At 43.2% G+C, this 9,936-nt stretch overlaps 1 protein-coding gene across 1 annotated transcript; it reads left to right on the forward strand.

Moving 5' to 3' along the window:
- Positions 1-6: 6 nt before the first annotated feature.
- VIM (vimentin) lies at positions 7-8,657 on the forward strand. Its single transcript, XM_009275699.2, has 9 exons — positions 7-598; positions 779-839; positions 4,896-4,991; positions 5,133-5,294; positions 5,807-5,932; positions 6,662-6,882; positions 6,977-7,020; positions 7,423-7,508; positions 8,035-8,657. Exons 1-9 carry the CDS (start codon positions 87-89, stop codon positions 8,074-8,076), a joined length of 1,350 nt encoding a protein of 449 aa, XP_009273974.1. The 5' UTR covers positions 7-86; the 3' UTR covers positions 8,077-8,657.
- Positions 8,658-9,936: the final 1,279 nt, after the last annotated feature.

Here is a 9,936-nt window from a genome sequence, read left to right on the forward strand (position 1 = left end):
GCGGGGGCCGCCGCCCTTCTTCGCCCGCCGCGGACTTAGGCCGCCCCGCTCCGCTCCCGGATTACAAAGCCCGCACCGCTGCCGCCATGAGCATCAGCACCAAGAACTCCTCGTACCGCCGCATGTTCGGCGGGGGCAGCCGCCCCAGCACCGGCACCCGCTACATCACCTCCAGCAGCAGCGCCGCCCGGTACGTGTCTGCCTCGCCCGGCGGCATGTACGCCGCCAAGACGACATCGGTGCGGCTGCGGAGCAGCATGCCGCCCATGCGGCTCCACGACTCCGTGGACTTCTCCCTGGCCGACGCCATCAACACGGAGTTCAAGGCGAACCGCACCAACGAGAAGGTAGAGCTGCAGGAGCTCAACGACCGCTTCGCCAACTACATCGACAAGGTGCGCTTCCTGGAGCAGCAGAACAAGATCCTGCTGGCCGAGCTGGAGCAGCTCAAGGGCAAGGGCACGTCTCGCCTGGGCGACCTCTACGAGGAGGAGATGCGGGAGCTGCGCCGGCAGGTGGACCAGCTCACCAACGACAAGGCACGCGTGGAAGTGGAGCGGGACAACCTCGCCGACGACATCATGCGGCTGAGGGAGAAGTGAGTGTGCGAGGGGAGGGCGGGTTCGGGCTGCCGGCGCCTTGCGCTGCACGCCCCCCCGCCCGCTGGCGCGGCGGCAGCCCCTGACCATCCCCAGCTGGGCTGGGGACGGCGGGAGGCTTGAGGGGGGATTTGGGGGGACTCCCCGCTCTCTCCTCACCGCTGTCTCGCACCTTCCAGGTTGCAAGAGGAGATGCTTCAGAGGGAGGAGGCCGAGAACACCCTGCAGTCCTTCAGACAGGTTTGTGGGGTCTGGAGGGAGGGAGCCGTAGGAGAGGAGAGCCTGAGGTGGTGGTGGTGGTGCCTGCGACGGGAGGATGGGACTGCAGGAGTTTGCTTTCCTCGCACAAAGGAATTCCATCACTTCTCACACAAACCCTCCTTGTTTTCTTTAGGGGGGTGCTGCGGTCTGAGGGGAGGGGAGGGAAACTATTGTCTTGCTTTATCCGAGTCTAGCCCGTTTTACAAAAAGCGCTCCGACGTGGAATCGCTTTCCGATCCAATAAAAGTGAAAGGGGGCCATCTGCTCGCTTGGCTGAAGGGTATTAATGGTTTCTATGGGATTCACCGTGGAATGCAGATACAGGCATTATGGCAAGTGTGGTGGCAGCAGATTGAAATAATAGATCCCTTTGTGTCGGAGGGGAGGGTGCAGTGGGCTGCATTCTTACTAAATGTGTAATGGTGCGGGCATATTTCTAGCGAAAAGTGTCTATCACGCGTATGGTCCAGTTTTTATACAAAACAGAGCTCCTTTTTAATGAATCACTTTGGTCAGTGCGTTACTGGACAATAGTTTCAAACTTAAAATTTTTCATATGGGTGTTGTCTGCTGACAAGAAGTAGACAATTTGTTCCTTGGGGCGAGGTCACAGCAGTCAAGTCTGCCTCCTCTGGATGTCTGTTAAGAACATAGAATTTAGTCCTCTGTAAATGAAGATGTTAACATAGGAGACAAGTTGCATTAGAGTTTCGCGTCTGTAGGGTGCTACGATGTTACCCAGCTAAACTAAAACCTACGTGACGGCCAGAATCAACTGTGCAAACAGTGTTCAAGGAGTGTTAAGCTCAGGTTTTCGCTTGTGCAAAACCAGCTTTCAACTGGGGTTAAGCCTTGTTTGGAGTAGGACATATTTAGGAATGTGCCTTCTCAAAACAAGGTCTCTTCCCTGAAACTGCTGGTGTGAAACGGCATTGCTAGCATTCCTCCCGGCTGGAAGTGACTGCCCTTATCTCCAGATGGCTGGGCACAGGCTGACTTTGTAGCAAAGCTCTTCAGAGACATTAGTAGATGTCACCATTCAGGAAATCATCACTTGATTGTCAGCGTTTCCCTGGGCAAGGCTTTTGACTACAGTATATTTATAGTCTCTGAAGGAGAGCAGGTGTTTTCATGAGATAACATGTGGAAACCAAGACACCTACTCCCATTCGGAGTCTGGGAATTCGGAGTCTCCGCTGGTGTTCTGGGGGCAGAAGTTTGAAACAACAGTTCAAGATGCTGCCTTAACTTCAGCTTCTGTTTTTGAGTCCTAAGCCAATTTAACGTAGTGTGAAGTTATGTGCAGAAGCATTTAAGTTAAGTTTTAGAGAACCTAATCTATTCTGATTCATTGCTGAATTCAGTTGAAGGATCCTTTGACTTAAGGCTGGCTTGAATGATCTTTCATAATTAATTGGTGCACTTCGAGGGATGTCTGCCTCTATTTCAAACCAATTAAACTTCGTGAAGGCTCTAGGCTTTTAAGTGAACTTGGCTTTGTGCGGATCCCACATTCATTACCCAGCCCCTCCCTGCACTGTGGAAAGGGGTTGTTCAGGAGCTCAGCCTCTAGCAGATCTGTGTATGCAGTAGTCAGAACTGGATCCATTTAACCTCTCAAGGTGTAGCTTATACATAGGAATTGCAAATCATTGTCTGTGGAAACACTACGCTAAATCCACTCATGACATAACTGGTGCGTGCTAGTGTGGTTGATTTGAACCACAGTAATATCTAATTTTTCCTTACTGTGAAAGGGTAGGTTTAACATGCAAGTTTTGAAAACTAAATCTGTTTCAGCATAAGTATTGTTCTCCTGCAAGTGAAATTAAATTCATAGAACACTGAAGTTGAAACATCCTGTTGTGCCTTCCATTGTAAAAAAAAAATGCACAGCTTTTTGTTAAACCATTAACATGGATTCGGAACACTTCAGATGCTTTACTGTTCTGATGTAGCATCAAATTTACTTTTTACTTGATGGAGCAGTTGTGTACGTCAATATTTTAAAAGAAAGTGAAGAAATACTTGAACTTAAACTTTATATTTCCAAAAGCTGCCTGCTTTAGAGACTGTTCAACTCAGATGTACTGAATTTTAATTTAATTCTTCTCTTGAGCAAAGACATGTGATTTTACTCATATGCTGAGGGGGTGTACTACATAAAGTAAACCTAAAGGTTCAGTGAGTTCTTTCCTTTGGGACAAAACAAGCATCACAATTAATGAGAAAGTTATTTACTGCAGCTTTGCCAGCTACTCTGGCAGCAAGGAATAGATCCTGAACCCATGCCAAGACTAACAGGTCTGCTCCTGGCTAACATGAGGTTTGTCTGAAGTAAACATGGATGCTCCACCTTGCAAACTACATGACTGGCATTAAAGAATAGGATAAAATCAATGCGTAGTCCAATAGTATGTATGTATGCCTTACACTTTGTTTGCTCAGGCTACAGGTAGCTTACTCATTTATGTCGTTCTCCATACACCTAGGAAATACAGATACACTGATTCTTCACTCCCTAACTTAATAATAACGTATATAGTAAAATACATACCATACATTCTAAGTGTCTTCAGTTTAAGATGCTTTCAATTTATTATAAGCTCCTAAAAAGCCTGTAGCTGTTCAGTTGTCCTGAAAAAAATAATAGTCTTCAGAATGCAGATCTCTGTAAAATCCACTGGAAACTCCTTGGACGTCTGTCTAATCGTGTAAACATGTTAGGTCACAGCCATGTAATTTCCTTCCAGAATGATCTTCAGCTTTTTTGGGGGAGGAGAAAAAATGAATTAAGGAATTCTTTCTCTGAATTGAAAAACAGAGCCGATATGAACTGTGTGGGTGTAAAACTGGAGTTGATAGTGAAGTTATAGAATAACACATCAAAGGGGTGTTCTGCTGGATAAAGAAAACAGAAGAAGTCTTCTGGAGCAAGAACCTTACCCCAGAGTAGGAGTGATCCAAGGAATGACTTTCTAGGAGTCTAAAGAAAACACTCCTTATTTCAAAGGTGCCATAATCATGAGAACTGCTGATTAGGAATGCTTACACTTTGGGCAATCCAAAATAGCTTTAGAGTAAGCTGTGAAAACCTGATACGTTAATACCATATGAACATAAGCATGCAGCTGTGTATGTAACTAGTATGAAAGGAACAATCATCCCCTTTGCAAATGAATTGTCTTGCACATTTAAAATGTAAGAAGTCACCAATCAATGTTTAGTTTTAAGTTACGTTTTTGAACTAATTAAAGCTGCTCCCATGTAACATTCATGGCATATCTTCTGTTATGCCTTAAATGAATTTTTGCTGTTGATTAAGACTATCTCCGTATAGCAAAAGGTGGAGTCTTTGCCAGCTAGTGTGAGGGTGTAGGCAATGATGACTTAACTCGATTTGCGTTTATGCTCATACCTTTTTCTCAAGGGAGATCTGTCAGACCACTTGGAGAAGTAAATGCTTGCAGTTCCTATATGTACCTCACTAGCTTTACAAGTAAGCTTTCAAGCTGTGGTCTGTGGACCCAAAGGGCTCTGTGGTTGATCACCAAGGAGTCCATAAGAAATAAACAAGAAATTAAGCCCACTGATAGGCATGTAAGCACATGGGTTGCACTTTTAAGCCCCACTGGAAAAAATGGAAGTCTGTAAATTGCAAGACTAACTCTTTTTCAGCGTAGTCAAGCTAAAAGAGCTTATCACTGGCTTCTGACCCAAGTACCTGCTTCATCTTTAAGCAGGATTTACACCCACCATGATCTGTGTGCTCTTGATCATGCTCAGCAATACATTGGCAAAGATGAATTAATCTACATACGCTGTATAGTTCCCCAAATTATAATAAAGGTGCATATAGTGGTCTCTGGGGCTAGGGTAGGAGGTGGCAAAAAGTTTTTTCACAGCTCTTGATTTTGTGTTGTCTTGCCAAAAAGTTTGGATGTAGCATCAGTCTGTATGCTACTGAACTTGCCGTAAAAGTCTTCTCTACATCACAGTTTTGTAAGATTGCTAATCATTCTTCTCTCTGGTCAGGATGTTGACAATGCCTCTCTGGCACGTCTTGATCTTGAGCGCAAAGTTGAGTCCCTGCAAGAGGAGATTGTCTTCTTGAAGAAGCTTCATGATGAGGTAAGCTGAATAATGAGGTCTGTGATTAGATGCTGACAGTCTAGTGAGCAAGTAAGCTCTTTGCTGGTTCTGGCCCAGAGTTCCCACCTGCGTATGTTCTGTATGTTGCGTAATAACACTGAGCGTCTGTTTCTCTGTAAGGAAATCCGAGAACTGCAGGCCCAACTCCAGGAACAGCACATCCAAATTGATATGGATGTTTCTAAGCCTGATCTTACTGCTGCCCTGCGTGACGTTCGCCAGCAGTATGAAAGCGTTGCTGCTAAGAATCTTCAGGAAGCTGAAGAGTGGTACAAGTCCAAAGTAAGTAAAATCTGTTCAGATACATCAGGCACTCCAACTAACTGTACGTAACAGCTTTGCTGTAGCACTCTGTTCCCTCTGTCTTTCTACTGGACATGAACACAGCCATGGCACAGGGTCTTCTTTAAACTCCTAGTGTGGGAAGAGTACAGCTGAAAACAATACTTTTTGCCGTAAGTACAGCATCAAAGTGATGGGTTCATACTTCCATATGCTTGTACCTGGAAGCAGATGTTGGTTGATAATACTGGAGAAAGGAGTGAATGAATGGGTGAAAAAATGATGATGGAAAACATACAGGGTGGGGAAACAAATCTGAAAGGTTTAACTATGAATTCCAATTTAACAATTAGAATTAGAAAGGCATTTTAAGAGTAATGCTAATATTTAAATGTTTCAGGTGTCAAGGCTTGTAATGGCTTCAGTTGCCCTCAAATGCTGTGTCCAAAAAAAAGTCTGTTACACTGTTTCTGTTGAAGTGTTAATGCTAACCAAACTGGGGATTTCCACAGTTTGCAGATCTCTCCGAAGCTGCTAATAGGAACAATGATGCCCTGCGCCAGGCCAAACAAGAAGCTAATGAATACCGCAGACAGATTCAGTCTCTCACCTGTGAAGTTGATGCCCTTAAGGGAAGTGTAAGTAGAAGACAGCAGTTGTTGGGACATTCTTCCCTTTGCAGCTTTAAGCACTGCACTGCAGTTTAATTGTTGCTATAGATGTGAATGCAGCTGATTTCCCATGCAAGACAGCAGCATATCAGTACTTCTTGAAAAGGATGCTATGGGCTCAATTTGCCTGCATGCACTACAGTGCAGTGGTTAGATTGATATGCTGAACTAGTCTTACTTAAGGTATAAACAATGAGTTCATTCCCTTGCTATAATATTCACTGTTTATGTAACACTTTCTGGAAGTGTTTATGGCTTGTCTGTCAGGTACAGCTGAAGCTATACAAAAAGCTGGAGGAGAAGTGGAAAGGACGTGCAAATCTTGCTGTTGCTAGAACCTGACTGCCTAAAAGGCTGGCTTGAAATGGATTTAACAGTGTATAGTACACCTGCAAATCCCCTCACTGAGGACTGCCTGCATGCTGACTGGTACTGCATGTGTTGGACTTGCTGTAAGGGATTGCTTTGCCACCTGGTAGAACAAACACATAGCACACCTCAGATCAAGTAGCAGAATAACCCACTTTGACTTTGCAAGGAGAAGATAAGGAGATGACAAATTTGGGACATGTCTGGGCACTTTCAGAAAGGATGCTAATGTAACTCAACTTCCCTTTTTTAAAAATTTTAAGGGCATTGAGGGTGGGGAAGAGTGGCTGAACTGCAGCAGTGCTTGACTTCATTGTTCTCTTCCAGAATGAATCCCTGGAGCGCCAGATGCGTGAAATGGAGGAGAATTTTGCTGTTGAAGCTGCTAACTACCAAGACACTATTGGCCGTCTGCAGGATGAGATTCAGAACATGAAGGAAGAAATGGCTCGCCATCTCCGCGAGTACCAGGACCTGCTGAATGTAAAGATGGCTCTTGATATTGAGATTGCCACCTACAGAAAACTGCTGGAGGGTGAAGAGAGCAGGTAAAAATCACATACAGACATTTTTCTAAACAGCAATTAGTAGAAGACACTCTATACCCATGTCTGACTTTATCCATTTCTTTTTTTCCTTCAGGATTAACATGCCTATTCCAACCTTTGCTTCTTTGAACCTGAGAGGTAAGCTGTTTCTGCTACTTCAGTTTAGACAGCTGTTCTATCATTAGCAAAAGGGTCCTGGATAGTTCCTTTTACTCTAGTATTTGAACTTGTATAAATGCAGTTGCATTGTGAATGTTTTTCTTAGATATAACTACAATATTTGCAATTACTTAACCTTGGATGGGAGGAGCTACTTTGTTCACAGATATTTTTAAATATCAGTACATAGTGAGTGATTGGTTTAGATGGCTGCTGAAGGTGCTTTAAGGGGAATAGGGAGAAAATGGAGAAGATAAGCTTCTCATTCAGAGCAGGAGACTTCTTCATATACTAAACTGGGATTCTGAAAGTAGACATTAAAATCTGTTACGCTTCATTTCTTCATCTAGACTATTGGTAATAATACATTTTCTTCTGCAGAAACCAACATTGAGTCTCAGCCAATGGTTGACAGTCACTCAAAGAGGACACTTCTAATTAAGACTGTCGAAACTAGAGATGGACAGGTTGGTGGTAACTTTGATTTTATTTCTATCACAGCTGGTTACCTTAAAATACTCTTAAGTTTGTCTGCTGGTCAGTGCAGCCTGTATATGGTAGTAAGTATTGAGTAGAACAGCGTCTGGCAGTCCAAGCTGCATGGCTGAACATACAGATGTAGCAAACAGACTTCTGTGGAAATGATCACAAAAATCATCTGATGGTAAAACCTTAAGTGGCTGACAGTTACCTGTGTAGTGAGTATTTAAGTTCAGCTGAGTTAGCAGGTTCTCAAAAGATTTCTTGCATCACCTGAGAAAAACATGGCGGTAAACAGAGGTACGTGTTTGGGACAAGATACTGTTTTCAGATTAAGTCAACAAAGCTTATATGGTTTCTGCACACTATTTACCAACTAGAACTTCTCATTTATAAGTGAGAGTTGATACCCATTTGTTTACATTTCTGTGGTACTGGGATGTTCCAATTCTAACTCTAAAAAACCAACAATCTTACTACTAAAACTTAATGCAAGTGTCTGTTTTTCAACAGGTTATTAATGAAACTTCCCAGCATCATGATGACTTGGAGTAAAGCTGAAGTGAAGATGCATACTTATTAATGCAGGAGAAATTCTTACCAGCAAGATTTAAAAAGTCCATGTCTTAAAGGAAGAAACAGCTTTCAAGTGCCTTTCTGCAGTTTTTCCATGAGCGCAAGATTATTATGCTAGGAAATAGGTCTTAGATCTTGCAAACCGACTCTCCCTGAAGGATTAGAGTTTACAATGGAGTCTAGTTTACAAATAGCAATATCTTGTGCTGCAATACTGTTTTTAAGTATCTGAATTCAATAAAACTGCTTTTTTTCCAGCACAGTATGAGCAACCTGTCGCTACTTCAATAAATCTTTGGAAAATGGCTCTTGATGTGTTCTAATTTGTTAACTTCATGACTTTCTGGAAAGCCATAACAATGTAATGCTGGAATTACTATACGGTTGGCATCTCTAGTACTGGTTGTGTGGAATGCTGTTTTTTCAGTTTAATTAGATAAACTGTCTTACTTATTTACTGCTTAGGTTTTGGAACCAACTAAAATGGACTATAACTGACAGATGCATAATGTATTATGATATTTCTTATAACTTGAATAAAATATGATACTTCAAGCTAATAAAAATTAATCTTGCTTCCATATACTAGTTAATCCAGTTACTAAGAGCTAAGAATGCCCAAATATCTTAAAACTCGGCTCTATAAAACATAGTAGTTAAGTAGCTGTGAAATAGTTCATGCAAGCCCTTATCTGAGACAGCACCTTTGCAAAGTTAACAGCTGACCTGCAGCATTGACTTCATTTTCCAGGAAAGACCAGTTCCCAAAGGCTTGTCTGTACTACAGAAGCTAAATGAAGGCTTCAGATGGAGTGGGGGTTAGGAGAGGTATTTAAAAGGAATACATAGAAAGAATAACTTGTCTTACTGCTGACTTGATTTCCAGCATTTAAATCCCTTTAAAAAAGGAGAGCCACCATGCTCGGTGTTCTCTGCTGAACATCAGCTGAAGTGCAGCAGAATGGGGAAGAGAAAACTCCCATCTGCCCTGCTATAGTCTTCTGGGAGGCAGAAGTGAAAGGTTGGTCCTCTGTGAACACCTAATTTTCTTCTGCAGAGCAAGGTACTTCTCAAACTAAAACACAGTCAAAACCTCAGCACAGCTCTTGCCCCACAAAAGTAGCTACTCTGTTCTGCATCACTCCTCCTGTAAAGCCTGCTTCCTGTAAGCTTTCACTCAGAATTTTTGTGGAGTAAGTAAATGCAAACTGGAGTTGTTCAGTAAGTATGAACTGCATTCAGTGCTCATTAAAGGTAGTAGTCCGTGTTGTACAGATGCTCTCACAAGCACTTGGGAACTGATCTGTAAGGAAAACTTACTGTTTTTCTTATAAATAACTTTTATTCTTGTCCCCATCTGATAGGGGTGGAAAAAAAATATTTTTTTTTCATCCTTATCAGTTCTTCCCTTTGCTCCAGTGCATGACTAACCAGATGCAGTGCAGGCACTGGCGTGAGGGGGCAGTAGGGGTCCACTTTTTTCATCCCAGTTGTCTGCAACACGAAGTTAGGATATCTGCAGCCAGGGTACTAAAGAGGAAGGTAGGCAGTGCCTGGGGTGTGCAGAAACCTTCTACAGCTGAGTCACACAGGTATCCTGCAACCTGGAGGTAGGGGCCAAGGCGTGACTGCAGTTCACATCTTTGAACCTCCCAGGGAGAAATGCTGAAACTGTTCCTGACAGCAGAAAAGCACCTAATTTTTCAAACAAGGCGTGGCAATGCTGTTCCTACCCTGCTTTTCTCTAGTAAGTGTTCACAGAGGACTTCAGCCTCTCACTTCCACCTCCCAGCAGGCCAGAGGGAAGTTTTCTCTTCACTATTACACTGCATTTGGGCT

This window comes from Aptenodytes forsteri, unplaced genomic scaffold, assembly GCF_000699145.1.
Source record: "Aptenodytes forsteri isolate BGI_AS27 unplaced genomic scaffold, ASM69914v1 Scaffold172, whole genome shotgun sequence".
Lineage (NCBI taxonomy): Eukaryota > Metazoa > Chordata > Aves > Sphenisciformes > Spheniscidae > Aptenodytes > Aptenodytes forsteri.